Source organism: Myotis myotis, unplaced genomic scaffold (assembly GCF_014108235.1).
Source record: "Myotis myotis isolate mMyoMyo1 unplaced genomic scaffold, mMyoMyo1.p scaffold_m19_p_19, whole genome shotgun sequence".
Classification (NCBI taxonomy): Eukaryota; Metazoa; Chordata; class Mammalia; order Chiroptera; family Vespertilionidae; genus Myotis; species Myotis myotis.
In genome coordinates, this window is record NW_023416323.1 from 20,203,700 (window position 1) to 20,227,066 (window position 23,367).

Below are 23,367 nucleotides of genomic sequence, written 5' to 3' on the forward strand. Positions count from 1 at the left end.
CAAGGGTGAAATGGACAGGCTGGGCTTAGCTGCAAGCTCCTGGCACACAGTTGGTGCTCAATAAATGGCAGTCCTTTCCCTAAGCAGCCCCAACGTGGAGACATGCTCAGCCTCTGAGACTGCCCTATAGGCAACCAGGCGAGAGGACCTGCAGCTGTCCGGGCAACGGAGAGGAGGGGCCCTCTTTGGGAGCAGGAATGTAATTTTCCGGGGTTGTGTTTCCGTCCTCCGCCTGGCTGTGACGACAGCCCCTTCAGAGGCACGAGAGGAATTCTGAGTGTTCCCTTGGTCATTCCAAGATGGCACATGGCCTTCAACCCTGCACCAGGCCAGTCACTCACCCTCGTGGCTCTCCAGCTTACAGTACAACTGAAGCTCAGGCCATGCGCCGGTCATTCCAGCCATTCCCTGCTGCCTCCGCCCTTGTGGCCATCACAGCTTGTTCTAAACTAAAAGATCAGAAGACGGGAGGGCCAGGGAGGTGGGGCACGAGGGGAAGCTGCCTGAGCCAACGCAGGACAGCAGGACGTGGACTCCCCAGAGGGTTGGGCGGACCCTCCTCAGCAGCTCAGGTCCCTGGGTCTTGAAAGTGACCAGGAGAGGAGGAACTTCCCTTATGTGCTAGAAGGTTCTGGGCCACCCTAAGCAGAGCTCGAACTGGGAAATCAGGCCAAAGAACCAGGCAACTGAAGTGAAGAATTCCTTATGGAAACGCAGCTGGGCTTCTGAATGTCTGATAAATTTTGCTTTGGTGCCACTTTTGGAAGTTCTTTCAAGACAGAATCTCGAGCCTGAAGTCCTGCCTTCCCCAGCCCTGTTCTGAGAGCAAGAGGCCTGCATCCCTTTGTAAGGCACTGAGCAAAGCCCAGGGCCCACGGGGCAGGGGAGAGCAAGAGATCTCCACCTTCATGCCTCTGGGTACGGACCAACATTGAGCCGTGCCCAGAGCAGAGGTGGCCGCCTCGAACGAGCAGCCTCGTCAGGACTTACCTTCCACTGCAGGGAATGGAACCACTGGTCCCGCAGGTAGCTGTTGGCAGCCTGCAACGACAAGAACAGGACAGCAAGGTCCGGTCACACACTTGTAGCATTTCAGAGAGTTTTACAGGCCAGCACATGAGCCCAGCCTGTCTGTCCAACAGGGTCTGCTCTGTGGTCCTAACACCTTTACAGGGACTCACCAAGCTGAGCCCTTCGGGTAAAAAACCACAATAGAAGTGATAAGCAGGGTGACTTTTCTGAAATAAGACCTCACTGCCATTGTATGCTATTTTACTGGGTAGGAGTGACCTCAGACACTGGTGGCTGGGAGAGCTTTAACTGCACCTGTATCCTGACCTATTTATGATCATGGGAGGGGCCCAGATGAAGGGGAAAGCAGCATGGTCGTGGGATGATGGTGGTGGGAGCTGTTTGGGTACGTCCTTTGTATCAAGCACCTGGCAGTTATTACCCACATATTCCGTCCTCAGCCTGCACAACAGCTCTGCGAGGTGAGTGACACATGCCCATTTCACAGAGGGAAAACTGAGACCCTAAGATTTTACATCAACTAAGCAGCTTGTCTTCCAAGCCTGTGGGTTGAACCACTGTATCTGCTGCCAACTGTAGAAAGTCACAGGAGAAAGCAGCCGGCCAGCTTTGAACTCGGGCAGACCTGAGTTAGAAATGACTGTGTGGAGAGCAAAACCTTCTTTTATCCATACCACCCTAGTCCAGAGACCCTAGGCAGCTCAGCCTCGATTTTCTCATCTGTAAAGATCCACAGAAATGTCAGGAGGTCTGAGACGGATTCCTGTAAAGCATCTAGAAGCACACTGGGCACACAGCTGGTGGTCAAACAGAAATGCACCCACTGTTATTATCATCACCATCATAGACTCCTCTCAAATTAAATGTGGCCTGAAGATGGCCCTGTGGACTCTAGGACGTGTTGCTGCTGCTCTCACCCTGTTTCCAGCAGGTTTGCTGATGGTGAAAGCAACATTTGTAGCATAGTTAACACATGCCAGACCTAGATAAGCCGTATGTGTGGACTGGCTCATTCAGTTCTTGCAAGTCTATCCCGAGAAACTGGTACTGTCAGCAGCTCATTCCTACGGTACAGATGAGGAGACTGAGGCTCGGAAGCCTATAGACTCTCCCATGGGCTCACAGGCAGCCAGTGTGGGGCCCCGACTAGAAGTCAGGTGGTTGGATTCACGCTGTGAATCACAATATTATGGCAGTCCAAGTTCTCCACTGACCACCCCTAAGGGAAGAAATGCAGCATCCAGTCCCACGTGACCCCACAGCTCTGCACCAAGTGACCCTGATGGTTAAGGGACTCTCACAAAGGCCAGGGCCTCCTTCTAAACATGAAAGTCCACCTTTTGCCCATCCCACTCCCTGGTGCATGCACAGCATGTAAACTTTGGGTCTCTCTCTGTCAAGGAGATCTAGGTCTCCCCACCTCCTCACTCTATCACCATGGAAACATCAGCTCTGTCAGGGCAGAATTTGGGGGAAGTCTCTGGGCTTGAATAAATGAACCAGTCCAGTGGCCGGTGCAGTGGGGAATCAGGCTCAGAGACTGGTTCATACCACACCTGGAGGCAAGGTGAGTTGAATCTGCCCTGCACGGGGAGCAGACTGGGGTTCACCTGTGTGATGCAGGGACTTCTGTGGTAGCTGAGTCTCCAACAGACCTGGGTCAAGTTGGGCTCTACCAGGTCTATTGGTGTGACTGGAGCAAGTCCCCTGATGACACAAAGGCTGTGACAAAGGCGAGTCTGCTGCAGGGACCAGCAGTATCCCGAAGAGTCTGCGCTGGGTCACCTGTCAGTGCTGACCCAGCTGTGTGGTCTCATGACAACGCTTGTTCATTAGGATGATGGACTACATCCCATGCTCAGGGAGAGCGGCGCCAAGATCCCAAGCACGAGAAAATCTATGTAAAACACTTACTTAGTGCAGTGCCCAGCATGTGCAAACACTCTACAGAGAGCAGCGATCAGTATCAGTGACAGCTGTGGCCAGTGGTACGCTGATAAATGTGTAACAACAGGCTCCCCAGGATAAAAAAAAAAAAACACAACACACCACAGTGATCACAGCATCTGCTGACTTCCATGCCGTGAGTGATGCCACCATGGGTGATTCTGTCCCTAGACCACAACTGGAAAGAGAGGCACAAGATTGGCTCTCAGGAGCCGGTATCAGATGGTACGAGTGGCTCCAGCATGCTCCTGGCCCACAGCCATTTCTCTGCCTTTTAACACACTGTAGTGGCCAAAGGGAGCAGAGAAGGTGAGGTAGGCCAAATAAAGAACCCCAAAGACTGTCTGCATCCTAATCCCCTATGCATATGACATCTTAGGGGGCCAAGGAGCTTTGCAAATGTGATTTAGTTAAGGATCTTGAGGTGGGGAGGCCATTCTGGATTATGAGTGAGCCACAAGGGTCCTTATGAGAGAGAGGCGGAAGGTCAGGGAGTCACAGATGGAAGTAGAGGTTGGAGTGATGTGGCCACGAACCAAGGGATGCGGGTGGCCGCTAGAAGCTGGAAATGGCAAAGGAACGGATTCTCCTCTAGAGCTTCCAGAAGGAACCAGCCCTGCCAACACCTTGATTTTAGCCCCGTGGGACACATGTTGGACTTCTGGCCTCCAGAACTGTGGGCAATAAATTTGTGTTGCTTTATCTACTAAATGTGTGGTCATCTGTCACAGCAGCAGTAGGAAATGAACCTGGGAGGTATGGCCAAGTTGGTTTAGTGTTGATGTGGGTCATTCATTGGTTCTAAGGGTCCACAGAAGGCCAGGGCAATGCCCAAAAGGTGTTGCTGGCTGGACTAAATGACCAAGTGAAGACAAAAAGAGAGAATTAGAGAGGAAGATGGAGGAGAGGGAGAAGGAAAGGGACCCTCACCCCTCCCTCTTCTGTGCCACTGGCCCCACCATCTACCACCTGCCACTGCCTGCACTGTGCTCTTGTTTGTTACACGGTTTGTGTGCAACCAGCCCTGATGCTACCTGGTACTGCTAATCAGTGCTGGGAACTGGGGAGCTCATAGTCCACTCATCAGTCATTCATTCAGCAGGTCCCGCTTGGTCACCTGATAACCAGATGGTGTGAGCTCTACCAGCCAAGCTTCCAGCTGACACACCATGAACAGGCAGCATGAGTGAGAAATAATCCTTTGCTGTCTTAAGTCACTTAGAATTTGGGGCTGCTTGTCCCTGTAGCATAACCTGGCTTGTTTTGTTTTGTTGTATGGCTTTTACATAGAATGTACACCCCACCACCATTCCGCCCTCACCCCTTCCTCACTGCCTACTGAATTACTTACACTTCAGGTCTCACCTGAAATGCCATTCTCCAGAATACCTGTCTTCATGGTGACTTGCCCCTCCCCATTCTTGACCCATCAGGTGATGGCACCTCATCTAACATGTCGCACTATCCTGCGGTTGCTTGTTTCTTTGTTCTTCTTCCTCTCCAGGCTGTGGGCTCTGTGAGGTCAAGGACCATGTCTGACTTATTCACCACTATGTCCACAAAACTCAGAGAAATCTTTGTTAAATGAAAGGATGGTTAGATAGATAGATAGATACATGGGTGGGTGGATGAGTGGATAGATGGATGGATGAATAAATGGATGGTGGGTAGATGGATGGATGAATGGATGGACAAATAAATGGATGGGTGGGTGGATGGATGAATGAATGGATAAATCACCACTATACCCATTCTGCTCATTAAAAAAATGTCATATGTAATAGAATTTCAAACAAACTATTCAGCCTTGATATCCCAAGCCAAATTTGACTAAGGCTCTAGAAATAATCATGGCAGCCTTTTTCCTGCACACCTACTGTGTATCAGGTACAGTGCTAAGTATTTCACATGTAATATTGAGAATCCTTATGACATCCAGGGTCCAGTTCACAGACAAGGTTACACAGGTAGAGCATGTAGGGGTGGGCTGGGACTCAGGTCTGTCTGACCCCATAGCCCACTTTCCCTACTGTTCACCCCAACATGAGAGAGTGCCACACCTCGGCTCCATTGGGCTCTAGGAATTGGGCTGAGAAATCTGAATCTATTATGCTGATGAGAGGGAGGAAGAAGGACTTGGCACCTGTTCCAATCAACAGGAGGCCCCACCTGGCAAACAAGAGGGTGGGGCCATAACTTTCCTCCAGACGGTAGAGTGGGGTGCAGCCACCTCCTCCTCACACTACTTCCCCTCTCGCCGAAGGAGTCAGAGGTTGCAACAAGGGTGGGCTGTGAACTGCTTTTTCCTGCGGGTTGCCGAGTGTTAAAGAGACAGAGGCTGCTGGGGGAAGTCCGGAACTGCTGTGCAGGCATCTCTAAGTGCCTGCCAGGGGCAGGGAGAGAGGACTGGGCTGTGCCTGGCCTGGAGGAGAGGGCGAGTTTCTGCCCAGAGTCCCAATACTGCAGTGTGGGCGGGGGAGCTGGGATGACCCAGGCCTCTGGGACCTGAGGCTCAGCTCAGAGTCCTGAGGGTCACTCAGAGGAGACCGATTCAGGCATGGGAAGGAGGTCCCAGGAGAGGCAGGCCTGCTCAGGCCAGTGCCAACTGCTCCCAGTGATAAATCTCTCGAATACTGAAAGGCCCCCTTCCAGGCAAATTTTGCTTAATTTCCTCTTCGAAAGCTGCCAAGTTCTCTCTCATTGTTGCATTGTCTCAAGAGGTGAGAAAAACAGCCAAGGGTGCGCTGGGGTGGCTGTTCCCAAGTCCTCCTTCCCCGGCCCAACTTCTTAGGGAAAAAACAGCACGTGATCGCCAGACCGGAAAGGTCTTTCTCTCCAGCTTCCAGTAAGAAGGGAACCGCCCTGCCCCTGCCCCTGCCCCTGCTGCCAGTGTTTGGGGTAAACAGTTGCCCGGCCTCCTGGGGACTTTCCGGAAAGTCTGTGAGAGGAGCAGGTCTCGGAAACCCTTCGGGAAGGAAGCCGACGCTCTCGGGGAAGAAGGTTCTCCTTGGTCTTGGCCGCCCCAGCCTTGTTCTCAGAGCAGCGGGCCCTGGCCACTTCTCACGGATATGCGGAAACCCAGCTGCGAGGCAGAAATCCCCAAAGATGGTCTGCCCCACCCGGCTCTCCAACGCCACCCCGCCCCGTGGGCCGCACCTCTTGGGTGCTGTCAGGGCACCGGTTATGTGCTTCAGCAGCTCCCTTCTCACAGTGGAAAGCAGCAGAAAGGGCACTGAGGAGAGAAGATAAACAGGTCCCTTCTGCACCAGGGATCCTAATGACATGGCATTAGGGAGCTCACACTGAAAATCACAGAGCACCCAGAAACACACCGACTGGACCCAGGCGGGAAGGCTGGCGCCTCTGTGTGGGACGCAGCCTGCTGCTGGCAGACTGCTTGGCATCTCCGAGCCAGGGAGGAGGCACATTTGCCTAAGAGCGTCTCTTAACCTTCCTTGAACTCAGATAGGTCAGCTCCCCGAGGTCCGAGTGAGACACGGATTTAAATTCCGACAAATCAGCTTTGTAAGGAGGTCCCATGGGAGAGGGACAGAGAGCAGAGGGAGGAATGGAGAGAGGAGAGAGATACAAAGAGAGTTAAGTCAAGATGCCCAGAGAGAAGGGCTGGGGTAGAGAGAGGCGCCTGGGGAAAGATACCAGAAAAAAAGAAACTGCAAGGTGGTGAAATGGCGCAAGTGATAGAGAGAGAGAAGGGGTAGGGAGGGAGACATGGAGAAAAGTGTCAGAGAGACAGACAGAGGAGAAACGGACACACATGGATACGGAGAGCCTGAGAAAGGGGAGGGGGGAAGGGACACCAGGCAGGCGAGGGTAGGGACCCTGACATCGCCACTATGCAGAGCTTCATGCCACATGCAGCAGGAGGGACCCTGAGACACTGCAGACCCGCCTGCACGCTGAGGCTAGTCCCCCTGGGAGCGGCCCAGTGCATGGAGCATGAGTCCAAAGGAAAAGTTCTACAGTCCAGCCTGTCACCAAAACTGTGGCTGGTGACGGCAATGTTCTTGATCTGCCCTGTCCAATACAGTAGCCACTGACTCCATGTGGCTATTGAGCACTCGAAATGTGTCTAGTGGACCAAGGAGCTGCATTCTTAGTTTAATTAAATTTAAATGCAGAGGATCCTGTGTGGTGAGTGGCATCTGAAGGGACAGCGCCGCTCAAGGCATTGTCACCCTCTGATGACCCGAGCACCCATGAAGCTCTCCAGGCCAGCCTTGCCCTGAGCACCCCTGGCTGCTTCTGGGCGTCCCTTCCACCCGGAGCAGGGAAGACTGCTTGGTCACACTGTGGCTCTGGGCCCTGTCACCTAAACGGACCCACTGACGGCCACAACGCAGGTGAGGAGGGTCCTGTCCGTACCTCGGGCCCACCACCCTGGGGCTCCAGGGTTCCCAGGCTCCCCGTAACCACTTGGACCCCTCCACCGGAAGCCTATCTTCAAGATGACTCAGAACCCATTTATATAACATGACGGCCACACACCACCATGAATCATGGGAGGGAGGGCAGGAGGGTGACAATAACAAGGAAGCAAGGTAGCAGCCGATAGAAATGACAGTGAGAGAGACCAATGCAGGCAAAGGCGAGGTGCACCCACCTGGGCTCCCCTGGGTGACAGAATGGAGGTTGTGCCTGCTTCCCCGTCCTAGCTGAGTCCAGCTCTGGATCCCAGGAGCTGCTGGCCGCCTCCTTCTCCTCCCCCTGCTCTCCTGCTCCAGCCTCTGGCCACTGGGCTGCGCGGACTGTTCTGTCCACTGCAGCAGGGGGCAGTGAGCAAGGAGGATGCGGGAGCAGCCACAGGCCCGCCCGTCTGTCAGCACAGTGGGAGAGCCCTGCGTGAGGCCACTGCCGGGTGCAGCCTCAGCCAGGCAAGTCATCATAGCCGGCCTGCAGCCACGACCTCAGTTAAAGGGATATTCCAGGCACTGCACAGTGACCGACACTCCTCCAGACCTCACTGCCCCTCTACGCCCGGGGCAAGTGACACTCAGGGACTTCCTTGGGGGGGTACTGTTGCCCCCTCAAGCTCCAGAAGCGATGATGCCCCCTGCTGCTCCACTACACCCAGGGCGCTGGGGTTCAGAACCTCCTTTCTCTAGCTGGACTATTTAAAGGTTTTCCCCTTTCCAGCCTCCCCCTTACACTCCCATATCCAGCCCCCTCTGCCATGCAATGGGACTGAGCCCTCTATTGGCCCCCCTTACTCCTTAGGAGCTTGCAATGGCTCCCTATTGCCCCCAGAATATAGCCACAGCTTCTTCACTCAGTAAGTCATATATGATCTGGCTGTGGCCAAACAGCTGTAGACGCAGCCATAGGGCTCAGAATCCTACTCCTCCATTCTCTTGCAAGGCAGCTAATAGCCCCGTTCCCTAAATTCATGTTTTGCTGAGTTCCCTCTGCCCAGTGAGCGTGCCCCCATCCTGGCACACTCCTACTGATCCCTCAGTGCCCAGCTCTAATGTCACCATCCAGGAAGCTTTCTCTGATACCTCTAGGCTGAGTGAGTCACTCCCTGCTCAGGGATCCTAGGCCTCTGGGAAGTGCCTCTATTTTAGCTATTATCTCTACAGTCATTTGTTTATGGTTCTGTCTCCCCAGAGGGCCTCTGAGTTCTTCAAGGATGGGGCCAAGAGGCTTACTGGCCTTCCTCTCCCTCCCTAGCCCGGGGGACAGGCCAGCTCAGCGCTCTGTGACTCAAATGGGATTTCCAGCCCCCATGTTCTCCCAGCTTTCCACGGAACCCTCCTATGGCCTCCCTCCTCTTCCACTGCTGCCCTTCCCAGCCAACGGGGCTGAAACTGACCCCCTCTTTCCTAGATGCAACAGAAAGGCAGGCCTGGCTTTGGTGTCCTCTAAGAGATAATAGTAAAGAACAGAATTTTTCTACGGATGTTCAACTGTTAACTCATCTGATTGAGCTCAGCATTCCTCAGGGGCCTAACTGCGTAGTGCCTTTTGGCTCCACTATTGTTACGCAACCCAGTGGCCACTGATGAATTGGGTTTTAGGGAGCATCTCTTTAGGCTCAGAGCTGGTCTCACTGGAGTGACAGAGTTAGAAAGAAAATGCCCCTAAAAGAAAGGCCGAGGCAGACTGTTCTCCCAAAGAAGAGAGTGCACTCCCTAAATGAGGGCTGCTGACTTGGAAACTGGGTATAGCTCTCTCTGAAATGATAGAGAACACGTCACATGTATGTCACGGGTACGTACGGCAGCAGCCATGTTATCTTTTTTCTGCCACAATTTCTTTTTTGGTGGACCCACCTCTCCCGGTTCACGAGATCCTGTAGGGCTATTAGAGCACACAGCTGGGAGGGTGTGTAATACAGGCAGGGCATTCCCTGGGGAACATGGGGCTAGAGCAGAACCAATCAGAACCATCCCTGAGCTTTCACAGAAAGATGCTGGAGGGAAATGGGCTTTCACATTTTTAAGGATGACAAGCTCCAAGAATGTAACTTGAGGCTGCCAGAATTCCACTTTTCCCAACACATGGAGAGACACTGCCTGACAATGAAGCCAACAGAATGAAGCAGAGCCAAGAGATGGACAGACGGAGACAGAGAATTAATGATATCATTTAACTCCTGGATGCAGCTATGCCTGAAGTCCTCTCTTAGATGTCCCAGTTACTTTAAAACAGTTACAGCAACATCAACTTCTCTTTTTCCTCAGATAGTTTGAATATGGTTTGCAACATTTCCAACAAACAGTCCTGACCAACACATACAAAATGCTCACTTTTCCAAGGGCGCAGCTCATACTTCTATCAGTCTCAAAATATTTAGATCAACAAGAAACAAGAAACCACCTCAAAGTAGAACAAAAGGTAACATCTACTGCTTACTTGCTTCTTACAGCCTTTTAAGGCCTAACAATGGCCCGTGTGCCTCCATTTCCTCATCTGTGAAATGGAGAGCAGCAAACCTATTTTTCAGGTTTGTTAAGAGAAATAAAAGTACAATGCATAAAGCTTCTAGACTGCGGCAAGCATGTAGTTGGAGCTCAAACTGCGTGCATTCCCTCTCTCACCCCCCTCCCTCCCCCCAGTAAGCCCTGGTTTGTAATTTTCTTGTACTTGGAGAAAAAAACGCCTTAAGTTAAACAACCTTCCCTTCTGATAGTTGGCCGTCTCCCTCCAAGGGAAAAGAGGAGGGCGAGTGAGTGGGGCTGGGAGAGGAAACTGCTTGTTCATGTTTATTTCTCCTACCTGCAGTAAGACAGTTCCCCCAGGAATTGTGAGCTGTAAACAGTACTTCGGGGCATTCTCCCAGGACAGCAGCTGAACGTCTTCAATAGCGCTGTAGGAGACGGAGTTTTCCATGTACCCAGTTGGCTGCAGCAAAAACAAAAGAGAAAGACACGCATTGGTTACAAGATCAGGCACAACGTCTGCGGCTCAGGAGAAGGTTCTGGAAAATATCCCCACGGTGGCAACAAGCAAACCTAGCTGGTACAGACACCTGGGACCTCTAGGGACAAAGGAACTCCGTCTTTGGGCGGGAGCCATAGGGGAAACTCGCCCATGTGTTTGTCTGGGTGTAGTTGGGACTAGACTGGGGGCACCTTGAGGGCAAGGCCTGTGAATTGTTCCTCTTGGCACGGCAGGGCGCAGCACAGCGGAGCCACCACCCTCTCCTGCCCAGAGAGCAGTCACAGCGCATCACTGGTCTCCCTGCCTCCTCTTTTCCCACAGATGTGCCTTCTCCACTCAGTACCCAGGGCCATGTGCCACGTGGGCAAATCAATCCCCCTACTCTCCTGCTCAGCATCCTTCCTCGGCTCCCAGTGGTCAGACCAGGAAACCAATGTTCCCATCCTCCACTGACAAGCCCGCAGGTCTGATCTCACTTCCTCCTCCAGACCCACCATGCGTCTTCTCTCCTTTTCCCTGCTCCCACAGAGGCCTGCTGCCAGCACCACACTCTTACCCCCTCTTTGTCCCAGAAGGCCGCGACCCCATCCTGTCACCCTCCTCTTCTACTCGCCAGGCCTCAGCTCAACAGGCTTCTGGGGAGAGCCTGCGATCCTCCGGACCCCAGAGCCGACCCGATCACACCTGGCCTGAGCCCTCCATGCTCACCACACCCGGTGAGCATGTTAACTACTGTGGACTGATATCGTCTGTTATCTAGTTGATGTCTGCCTCCTGGCCAGGCGGCAGTTCGGCCCGAGTCTGTCTTGGTGCCTGCTCTCTCTCCCCAGTGCCTGGCACATGGCAAGCATGCAACAACTTGTGTTTATAGAAAGAACGATAAAGGGCATCATCAGTCAACACTGGAATGAGGGTGGGACAAGAGGCAGTCACAGTGGCTCACTGCTCTCTGAGTGAGCTGTGCTATCACAGAGAGAAGGCCCCCGGGTCAGGTGGATGAACTAGCACTGGGTACTCGCTAGTACTTGGCCCTCTGACCCCTAGGAAGCCAGACTTCAGCACAGTCAGAGGTGAGTACAGCACAGCGGAGAATAACAGCCCACATCTCCCAAACGCTGACATGCGCCAAGCACTCCTGGGCACATGGCAAGTGCTGTCTCCTTTAATCCTCACCATGGTCCCATGGGGCAGGTGCAGGGCCATCCCCATTGCACAGATGAGAAAGCTGAGGCTGAGGCAGACACATGACTTGCCAAAGGCCACCCAGCTGGGGAGGGGCGTGGCCAGCATTGAACTAAGCTGCTGAGTTGGAACTGGCACCCTGCCTACTAAGCCATACTGCAACCAAGGGTCAGGTGCAATTTAAAATGTGTGACTTAACAAATTAATTTTACCAGGAGGATTAAGGACCTCCATGAGGTTTTTAAATTTCAATTTCTGTCTGACAAAGTTGACATATGATGGTGGTGGTGAAGGCGGAGAAGGTTGAAGGCTCAAGCTGCTTCAAATCTCTCCGATTATCAGTCACTAGGCTCTGGAAGTAAGAGTGATTGGTCAGTTGGTTTGTTCATTCATTTGTTCACTCATCCATTCGTTCGTTCATCTGACAGATACTGAGCACCTATGATGTTCCAGGCCCCATGCGGGGTGCTGGGAATACAGCAGTGAATGAGACAGGAGCCCAGTGGGGCAAAGAGACAACAAACAAACACAATTCCCAAATAAATAAACTACTGAGGAGCAAGAGTGCTGCACCAAGAATCAAAAGAGGGTGCGGCGAGACCTGGAGCACTGTGGAAAGATGGCGGGAAAGTACATCCCAGAGCCCGGGGCCAGTACAAAGGGCCCAGAGGCAGCCACAGGCTGGGAGAGCTCAGGGGGGAGCCAAAAGGCAAAGGGAGGGAGGGCTCGGTAAGAAGTGTCCTGGAGAGATGGTCGGCCACTGCAGGAGGCCTGGAAAGCGAAGTGGGGTCCGGGATCACTCCCCTGGAGTGGAGTGCTGCAGGCGCTTTAGGCACAGCTCATAGCATCATAGCATCGCTGGGACTGCTGCAGAAGAACAGACGCAGGAGCAGTGGGCGGAAGCAGGGAAGAACCGCCTGGAGGCTGCTGCACAGGCCCAGGTGAGTGTCTGGGCTGCTCAGACCCCATGGGGAGACGGCCAAGTTCACCCTGCGGTTCTCACCAGCACATGGCCCACCCTGGGGCAGCAATCCGGGGGCCACCGTGGCTGCGTACCCCAAAGGCAAAGCTGGGATCCCCCCTCACCCTCAGCCCTATTCCAGCATTTCCTGCATGATGATGTTTTCAATATTCTGCAGTAAATGATTCAGCCCACAGCACATCTTGTCCCGACAGTATCAGTGAAACCAGGGTGTGGGGTTGGCTACATGCTCACTTCCAAACCCACATTTCAATATTTATTGCTTGTTGCTGTCTGCCCCCCACCAGTGTTTCAGCACCACGAGAGCAGGAATTCTCACCTGTCCCAGGTACCTACACAGAGCCTGGCACTGAGGAAGTGATTACTTTCTTAATAAATGAACGAATAGTTTCCTAAATAAAAAGTTCATCCCAGTATTACTTACAATCACTACACATAACACACTTGGGAAGATGCTTTTTTGGTTATTATTTTTTTAAATTAAAAATAATTAATAATCTTTTAAAAAATCAGCTTTAGGAAGCCATGACACCTGTGTGCCTGGATGCGCCAAAGGCCTTTCCACCTCCCTCCCATCTCCACGTCTCTCCCTCTTCAAGGTCCAGTCGGCCTTCAAACCCCGCCCACTGACCCCTCGATACGCACAGAGGCCAGAGGACATGGGCTAAGACGTGGCCCTAGTGCATCTGGAAAACTGCTGCACCACATCGAACAACACAGAGAAATAAAAACCCACTCCGAAATCCCAGCAAGGGGACAGTGTGATCATACCGAGTTGGACTTGATTTCCAAACCAAGTGAATGGCCAGCCTCATTTCTTCAGAATCCCACCTTGGACACTAAGCAAAAGGCCTGGAGACTTCTATTTCCCACCACAGCCTCCTCAGAGACCCTGAGGCACAAGGGCCCACACCACGCCCGTGGCAACACACTCCGGATGTCTACTACTGACATGTGTGATCTTAGATGAGGGAGGGCTTACTAACCGCCTCTGTCTGCCTTTCCCATGACCCTGCTTAGCTGTCTCAACGTGGCCTTAATTTGAAGTTGCATCACAGGCAGGTTCTAGGGGGAAAGGTTGGGTATAAATAAATACATACTGTTTTTTAAGGGATGTATTGTTTTTCCATTGTTTGAAGCAATGTTGGCTAAAAGCAAGATTTGCATAATCAACGAGACCTACGTTTGAGCCACTTACTGTGTGTCTTTACATAAGTTACTGTACCTCTCTGAGCCTGTTTCCTATAATGGTAAAATGGGAATTTAATAGAATTATGAGGAGCCTTAAAGGAGATCCAATTTATCAAGGTCTTAGCATAGCATATGGAACATACAGAAAATCTCAATAAAATCAACTATTATGAGAAAGATTACATGTTATCTCTTGGGGTCTTTCTCCTCAAACCCATAATTCTGATTTAACCATTAGAAAAACATCAGACAAAACCCAAATGAGGGACATTCCTCAAAACACCTGACCAGTACTCATCAAACACAAGGAAAGTCTGAGCAACTTTTCCAGCCAAGAAAAGTACACAGAGACCCAATGACTAAGTGTACGAGGGATCCCGCATGGGATCTTGGGACAGAAATAGAACATTAGGTAAAAACGAAGGAAATAGAATAAAATATAAGGGTTCATAATAGCATATGAAAACTGCTTCATTAGTTGTGACCAATGTTTCATGCTATTGTAAGATGTTCACAACAGGGAAAACAGGGTGTTGGTATATATGGGAACTCTCTGTACTGTCTTTGTAACATTTCTATATATTTTAAACTGTTCTAAAATAAAATGCTTAGTAAGAAAAATTAACTGCTGTCACTACCTCTGTTGTCACTATCATCATCATCATCATCATCGACAGAGCCTAGACAGAGCCCACGAGGTCTGCCAGGGCAATGGGACACATGTGGCTCTCTGGTGGAGGCACAAGCTGCTGCTGGCCAATGACACCCTTCAGCGGAGGTACTTTCACACTCTTAGGAGGACTTTACAGGTAACTGGTAATTCCCTGGTAATCTGAACACGGCGGTCTGAGCCACAGTGGCCCGGATTCCTGTGCGGGGGCCAAGGCTGAGTAAGACAAAAAAAAAAAAAAAAGATCAATTCTCTTGGGGAAGCTGGGAAATGCAGTACTAAGAGGTACTTTGAGGAGAACAATAAGCAGATTAAAAGTTATTTCTACATGTAAAAACAATGCGAGATATACTGGGGTTCCGTTAAAGGACATCCCAGAATTAGCAACACTACAGGGATGGAAATCAAACCCGCCAGTGGACAGTGGAGGAGACTTTACAGAGGAGCATGAGGGCATGTTTGGGGGCGATTGAAATATTCTAGATCTCAACTGTGGTGGTTACTTGACGGTATATGTTTGTCAAAACTCACAGATCCGCGCACTAAAATGGTAAATTTCCCTGAATGTAAATTACAACTAAGAAAGGCAATGAGTGAATATTCAAGATAACTTGTGAGATGATGAATAGAATGAAATCTTTCAGATCAAATCTTACTAAAATCACACATTAGCACTTTGGTATATTACCTTCCTGGTTATTTTTCATACATAATTTTTTTTTACAGAGCCCAAGTCATGCAGTATATATAATTTTGCACATCCCATATTCTGAATAATCTCCAGAACCGTCATCTTAGTGGCTATAAAATATTCGGCCACCATTTATCACCACTCCCCCTCCTCCCCTATGGGAAGTGCGGTGGTTTCATTTTCTGCTACTCTAAACAACTCCACAGTGAACATCCTTATGAAACATGTTTTTCGACCCTATATTTAGGATTTTTTTTTTTTTTAGGCCAGATTCCCAGAAATTGAATTAATGGGACAAAGGGTAAGCGCATATTTTAGATCATTGCCAAATTGCTCTCATTAAAGAGATATTAACGAGAACTGGGAGCCCTGGCGAAGACTGGGGGCTTCATCCTGAGCCCCCAGCTTGAGTGGGCCCTGCTAGCGCTATGCCTTGACCGGCTGCGTTCAGTGTGACCACCTGGTAGCTGAGTGCCTGCAACGTGACCACACCGCCAGGGTGCTGGAGTGGCAGAACTCTGCAAGTCAGGGTCCTGTCTCCTGGAGACACTGCTCTCCCACAGGAGCCAGGAACAGGTCGGGGTGGTGGTGGGGGGCTGGCTTTGTCCTTTTGCTCTCAGGAACTGATGAGGGGCATTTTGGGAGTATTGATAACTGTCAAACCAGGAAGAGAATACTCCCTCTGCTTTTGTTTCTGAGATGAGCTTCTTCCCTGGTATCTCCTCAACCACTGGATCTGGGCTACAGAAAGCAAGACCTAGAGAGGCCTCATCAGGTCCCCCAAAGACCCACAAAGCCTTCAGAGTTGACATTCCGAACCGGATACCTACTTGGACTTCCCAAGAGTCAGATGGACATGGAGTGGGGTCACCAAATGCCCCTGAAACTGCCCCCTCCCCCAGTCTTCACTTCCCCTGCCTTTCAGGGGAGCCAGCTCCTCCTGTCCAAACCCGCCTGCTGGTTTCCATGGGGATTTCTCTAAAAGGGAATATGAATCATGACGTCAGAGGCCCCCAAGCCGAGGCTTCAGGCTGACTCAAGGCGCATGCAAACAAGATGCTGGCACGCGTCCTAGGGAGGAGGCTCTGGACCCCAAAAGGGAAAGCTGGTCTGGAAACACCCTCAAAGCACTCGCTCTGGGGCGGGAGGTTGGGAAACGTTGGTCAGCTGGGGACCTGGGCTGAGACCAGCGAGCTGTGTGTCACGGGAGGGATGCCACCCCAGCAGCCTGCTGAGTGTGCCTCACTGTGGGCGCGTCTCCTCTCTCCACAAGTGGAAGTCACCTGAGTCATCACGCAGGGGGACCCACACACACGGCCTGATTCCATGGGGCCAGGCCCCACGTGCATGAGAAAGGATGTGCTCCTGGCCCCCCACACGTGAACCCCAGCCAGCCCCACCTTGGACAGTCAATAGCAGCAATGACAGAAATAACGATGAGGCCATGACCTCGGTGATGGTACAAGGGTGGGCTCGTGCTGGGGGAGTGGGCTTCAGCCCTCACCTCCCCCTGTTGCTTTTTAAAAAACTGAGATACAATTCATTGGACATAAAATTAAACATTAACCATTTGAAAATTCAGAGGCATTTAGTGCATTCACAATGCTGTGCAACCTTTGCCTCAATTTAGTTCTCAGACACTTTCATCACCCCAAAAGGAAACCCATATCCATGAAGGGATCTCTCCCTGTGACCCAGTCCCTGGTGGCCACAGTCTGCTGTCTGTCTCTATGGATTTGCCTCTTCTGGAGATTTCCTCTCTATGAAATCACTCACAACGTGGTCCTTTCTATCTGACGCCTTTCACTCAGTGTTTTCAAGATTCATCCGCCTGGCCACATGTATCAGTACTTCGTTCCTTTTCAGGGCTGAGTAATGTTCCGCTGAGCGGCCATCATGCCATGTTTTATTTACCCATCCATCAGTGGGTGGACATTTGGGTTGTTTCTACCCTTTGGTGATTGTGAATAGCCTGCTGCTTATTTTTTTCAATGACAAGGAAGGACAGGGCTCTTCAAACAACCTTCATGAAGCCCCTCCCACACAGAAAGGCACAGGTGCCCCTGGTTAACATTTACCAAGCAGTTACCATGTGGGCAGCACCACGCTGAGGGACTGTAGTATTACCTCATTTAACTGTACAACGCGCTGGGGGGCACTGTATTTACCCGTCTACTCACATGCTACAGAAGAAGACATGGCATCACAGAGGTGCTGACATGTCACAGGCCCTGCTTTTTAGATAGACCTGGGGTTCAATCTGACAATCCTGAGCCTGGGATCTCCATCCCCTCGTTCTGCCAAACTCCAACGTGCGTACCTGTGCGCCTGCACACCACAAGTGCATTGTGGGCAACAGAGGAGCCAGGACCAGAGAGCCAGACCTGGCACAGTGTGGGAGCGGGCGGTCCTCAGAATCTGCCTGTCCGCTGCCACTCAGCCATAGGTGACCCCAGGCCACCTAGGACTCCATTCGGCCTCAAGGGCAGAAACCCACACATGCTCATTTGGGAAAGGCCTGTCAAAATACTTGGATGTTCTCTTTAATCCCCCCAAAAAAAGCCATAAGCAAAAGCAAGGTAGCAAGTAATCTGCTGTGAGATGGGCCCGTCTGGGTCCAGTCCCAGAGCAAATCTCCTCAGATGCCTTTCACACTCTTCTTCCCTTGATTCCGTGAGCCAAAGACACCGAGCACAAGTTCACCTTTGCTGGTTGCCTCAGGGCCCTGGTTGTCATTGCCACCCTCCGCTGGTGAGTGGTGCAGCCCAGCAGTGCTCCTAGTGCCGCCAGGATAGAGAGCTGCTCGCTGCTGCACTTACTGGTCTCGGTGAGGAGACTGTTCTGTACGCGTCTCCAATCATTCTCTTGATGCCAAGTGGCTGCTCCCTATGCTGCCAACCCACCTTCCCCTCAAAAGGTCACTGCTCCCTGTTGTGGCCTGTGACACCAGAGTGCCACGCTTGTGAGAATTATGTGGCAAGTAAAAGTAACTTGGGTTTTGAGCAAGAAAAACCTCTTCTGATAAAAATACATGGTTCTTGCGTCTTATGTTTGGTTTGAGCTTATCTTGGTGGTGGGGTGATTACTCTAAGTTCTTCATAGCATAAATAAGTCTCAGGAACCCACAGGCAGCTACTGAGCACTTGACATGTGGCTAGTGCAACGGTCCCTCGGGACTGAATTCATGCAGTCACTCAACAAGAGGAACCTCTCCCATGTGCAGCCACGGCCTAGGGACAAGGCAGGGAAGGGGAGGGACACGTCTCTATAGTATCCCTCTAACTGCCCTCTTTTGGAGTCCAGCCGGTGTTGCTCAGTGGTTGAGCATCAACCTATGAACCAGGAGGTCACGGTTCGATTCCAGTCAGGGCACATGCCCAGGTTGCGAGCCCCATGCCCAATAGATGATTCTCTCATTATTGATGTTTCTCTCTCTCTCTCTCTCTCTCTCTCTCTCTCTCTCTCTCTCTCTCTCCCTTCCTCTCTGAAATCAAAAATATATTTTAAAAAAACAACTTTACATCATCATTAAAAAATAAACTGGAATCCTATACACTGCTGGTGGGAATGTGAAATGCAACCACTTGGGAAGACAGTCTGGCAGTTCTTCAAAAGGTCAAACAGTTTCCATATGACCCACGTGGGGAATTTTACAGTATGTGAATTATATGCAATAAAAAAAGGTAACAGTATACCTATCTTAAGCGTGTTTGTGGAGCGTACTTAAGTATGTAAGGCTCAGCACCTCGTAAGAACTTGGTAACAAGTAACTACTCCCATGCTGTCACCCCAAGAGAGTGGGTGGCCTGAAAGAAGGCCAGGAGGGGGCTGCCTGTGGGCAGTGACGCGATGCAAGAGTTCAAATCCCAGCACGAAGCCAGGTGCTAAGGAGCTCATTATACAGAGGTGATTATTTTGAAAAAGCCACAAGAAGGAAGAAGGGGCTTTACACGCGCTCTCAATGTCCCTCCATCACCCACAGATTACTCGGAAAAGTCAGGACAGAGAGGACTGCACTGGCTTGGAGTAATCCCAGGAGGTGATCACCCAGCTCTGGATGGCCGATGACAAGCAGGTGTAGGGTCAAGTATTCTAGGAGCTTGGGGCCACACAGCACTGCCTGCTCTGGCTTTCCCACCTCCTCTTGTCCCGTCTCAACCAAGCCCTGCCACAGTCCAGCTGGGCCATGAGGTTAGGGCCAGTGTCTGGGGCAGGCCAAGGCTGTTCTGAGATAGTCAGGAGGCAAGTTCTGGCTCATTAATCATGAGTCCAGCCATGGCAGCTGCCCCCTTTTATGGCCAAATGGCTCAAGAGGTTTAATAATAGAGCGAAGGGCTGATATTTCCACATGGAGACCCTTCCAACCCCAGTCTCCATAAAGATCCAGGAGGCCGGAACTAGCAGAGGAAGAAAGGGAGGCTCGGGGCAGCTAAACAGGGAGTCCAGCTATAGCTGGTCAGCAGAAAGACCATGTCACTGACTTAGAAGCCAGGTCCGTATCCACTGCACCCTGTCCCCGACCTGCTCTCTAAGACACTGGCTTGGGAGCCCCAAGATGACCAGGACCTCAGGGGCCAGTGTGGGCCTGGCCGGGGGTGGGGACAGAAACTTACAAATGAAAAGACAGCATGATGTAACACTGAGGTGTGGGTACAAAGGGCAATGAGGGAAAGGAGAGGAAAACACGCTGGTATATTGTGGAAGGCTCCCAGAAGCCACCTTTGACCTGGGTCTTTAGGGGATAGGGGAATGCCGGGCATTCCCAGGGCAGGAAAGGGAAAACACAGTGTGTAGGACCCTGGTCTGAGAACAGGGCGTTGCTAAATGAGACTGGGGTGCAAAGACTCTCCAGGAAGGCCTCAGACCTGGGAAAAGCCCTCAACTGCCCACCTTCTCCAATTCTTGGATTCTCTCTGTCTCCTTTCCTATCTTTTTTTTTTAAATTAAGGTATACTATATAAACAGTACGGTACATAACACGCAGATGTCTTAAGTGTTCAGCTGGACTTATCTTTGCATACGCACAGCCCTGTGTAACCACTACCCAGGTCAAGAGTGGACCATCTCCAACACCACAGAAGGCTCCCTCGTGCCCCTCCCCAGTCCGTGCTGCCCGGAGGTGCCTGCTGTTCCTGCTGTTCCAACATCCACCACTACAGGTCTGTTCTTGACCTCTTTAAAGTGGAAGCACACCGCAGACATGCCTTTGTGTCTGGCTCTTTTGTTCGGGATAATGTGTGCGAGGTGCCTATGTCTGTAGCTCGTTCTTCTTTAAATTTTAGAGCAGTGCTCCTTCCGATCTACCACTGTTGTTTATGGGCCTTTGGCTGCTTCCAGTTTGGGGCCATTGTGTATAAAGCTGCTGTGAACATTTTTGTACTTATTTTCGGGGAGGGAGGACCAAGCACTCTTTTGGTAAGTACCCAGGAGTGGGATTTTCCTGGGCCACAGGGTGAAATGCTTACATTTAAGCCCAGGAGCACACATTTGTAAGAAATTCCAGGGAACTTTTATATAAAAATGAGCTCCTTTGTAGGGTCCGCTCTTTCTCAGATACTTATGTCTTTGGGAGAGCAAGGATTTCTGAGTTTGGGCGAAGGAATCGGGCCGCAGTAGAGCTCAATTTTCTCAAAAGGTGGGGTGCATCTTTCACACAGGGGGTGTCTGAGACCCGCAGGAGAGGCAGCACCATTCTCAAAACTGGACTCAGAGAAGAGGTGGTGGCAAAACAGAAACATTTTCCTGGCTAATGTGGCAGAAAGGGACATCTCTGTTCCCTTCATGTTCAGCCTCCTTGCCATGCTCAGTACAGACGCTCTACAAAAGGAAAGGGCATGTTTGCTCAAGATCAGAGCTATGAGTTAAAGGCTGGGAACAGCAACTATATTTTTGTTAGTATCAGTACTAATTTAACTCCAAGATCACATGCCAATGTCATGCGGGCCTGTATCCATTTGGCGTTCCAGACATGAGGACACCAGCAGGGATCTAATGGCACATTTTCAGATCTTCAAAAACAGATGCTAGTCAATGGTATAATTCACTTGGAGAAAACTGTGGTCTATGACAGCCTGCAAACAGGGGCACCTGCCTCTGGGGGCTCACAGGTCAAGGTACACCTCAACCCTGTACCTTCCCAGGCACTGTTGTCAGCTGCCTGTGTGCCACGAACTCCTGAAACAGGGGCTGTGTGTTTTAGTCTACAACCTCAGCCCATGTCCAGAGTACCTGTCATTTTTTTTAAATCCTCACCCGAGGATATTTTTCCATTGATTTTTTTAGAGAGAGTGGGAGAGGGAAAGACAGAGAGAAATATCAATGTGAGAGAAACACATCAATTGGTTGCCTCCTGCAGGCGCCCCCGACCAGGGCCTGGGCCAGGAAGGAGCCTGCAACTGAGGTACGTGCCCTTGACTGGAATCGAACCCAGGACCCTTCAGTCCGCAGGCTGACACTCTATCCACTGAGCCAAATGAGCTAGGGACAGAGTGCCTGACTTGATCGAGGTCCATCCATGTGGTCTTGATCAAGGCCCATTCATGTGCCTCTAATGAGGATCAACTGCTTGCAGGCATCTTCCCATTGACTCCCTAGAACAGTGATGGAGAACCTTTTGAGCTCGGCGTGTCAGCATTTTGAAAAACCCTAACTTAACTCTGGTGCCGTGTCACATATAGAAATTTTTTGATATTTGCAACCATAGTAAAACAAAGACTTATATTTTTGATATTTATTTTATATATTTAAATGCCATTTAACAAAGAAAAATCAACCCAAAAAATGAGTTCGCGTGTCACCTCTGACACGCGTGTCATAGGTTCGCCATCACTGCCCTAGAATGACCCATGAGATGGATGCCACTGTGATTCTATTTTACAGATGAGAAAACCAAGGCCCAGGCAAGAAAAATAACTTACCCTAAATCATGCTCCCTGTTATTAATGAAGCCAGGATTGGAATGCTAGCCCTTTGATCAAAACCAGAGGTTAGCAAACATTTTCTGTAAAGGGCCAGATAGTAAATCCTTTAGGCCTTATGATCACATGGTCTCTGTCATAATTCAACAGCGCTGTTGTGGTGTGAAAGCAGCCACAGACACACAAGTAACCCTGGCTGTGTTCCAATAAAACTTTATTTACAAAGACAGGCAGCAGACTGGGTTTGGCCTGGGGGCCATAGCTTTCCAACTGCTGATTTAAACCATTCAAGAGGAATATAAATATGTGATGGATGAACGGATGAACACATGGATGAGAAAAAATAAGTGGACTGTTTCCTGTTTTCTTTCTAAGGAGTTATTAGCATAGAGCATTCAAAAGAAGTTTCAATGGGTGGGTAGGTGAATGGATAAATTGCTACTGTGTCCACCAGGACTGGGTTCTACTTAGACGCCCTGAGATTGGCTCCATCAATGTCCCCTCTAAGGACTGACCTTAGCCCTAACCCTAAATTCTGTGGACCCATCAGACAGGTCCCACAGAATTTTCCCAGAAATTTGGTGAGAAACCCTTGGAGTCATCCTTGAATGACAGCAACCTACCCAGAAGCCAGGAGAGGTGGGTATTCTCTCCCAGAACAACCCCCGCCCACCGGGGACATAAGGCTGCTGGAGATGACGGGAAGTGAGCTGCCAAAACTCAGGCAGGGCAACTCCCCTCTTGCTCTTGTTCCTGAAACAATGGGAGTGAGACAGGCTGCAGGACTGGAGTCTCATTCAGAGAACCTCTGGCAGTGTAAAGAAAGCTGGGGACAGTGCCTTGCATCAACACGGCCTTCCAGGAAATACCAGGAGAAGGAGGGAGGGAGGGAAATACCAGGCAGGGAGGAAAAGCATGAGAACGCTGTTTCGGTCCAACACGCATAAGGAAACAGATTCAGAGAGGCGTGGTGACTCCCCAAGGTCACCCAGCTAGGTGTGGCAGACAGGAGATGGGCCCCAGAACTCTGAGATCGGAAGCCCAGCTGTAATCCTTCCTGAGGCGGGAACTAGACCTCAGGGTGGCAGGATTGCTGGTGGTGAATAAACAAGAGCTTTGGACTAACCACTCACCAGGCCCTGTGCTCCAAGGATGCGCTCTGCAACGGTCCCTCCGTGTCCATCCAGCCTTCACCAACCACTTCTCCCCGCAGCCCCAAGTAGGATTCAGCACCTCATGAGATCACAGAAGACCCAGGCAAATGCCTACCTATCATCACATAAGCCGTCACACGTGGCAATTGTCTTTTCACTTATATTTTGCATTGAATAGATTCACTCGGTGCCTGGAGTTC

General features: G+C 50.9%; 1 protein-coding gene across 7 annotated transcripts in view; it reads right to left on the minus strand.

Annotated features, from left to right (window-relative positions):
* Nucleotides 1-23,367, minus strand: part of LOC118674178 (c-Maf inducing protein) — a 234,130-nt gene that overhangs the window by 77,702 nt on the left and 133,061 nt on the right. For 5 of the 7 annotated variants that reach the window (XM_036345576.1, XM_036345572.1, XM_036345574.1 and 2 more), the window contains exons 2-3: nt 10,216-10,341; nt 991-1,041 (exon numbers count right to left, since the gene is read on the minus strand). In XM_036345576.1, coding sequence (XP_036201469.1) covers nt 991-1,041; nt 10,216-10,341 — 177 coding nt within the window. Of the gene's footprint in view, nt 1-990; nt 1,042-10,215; nt 10,342-14,373; nt 14,622-23,367 lie in introns of all 7 variants that reach the window. The other 2 variants (XM_036345577.1, XM_036345573.1) reach the window with 2 other exon arrangements.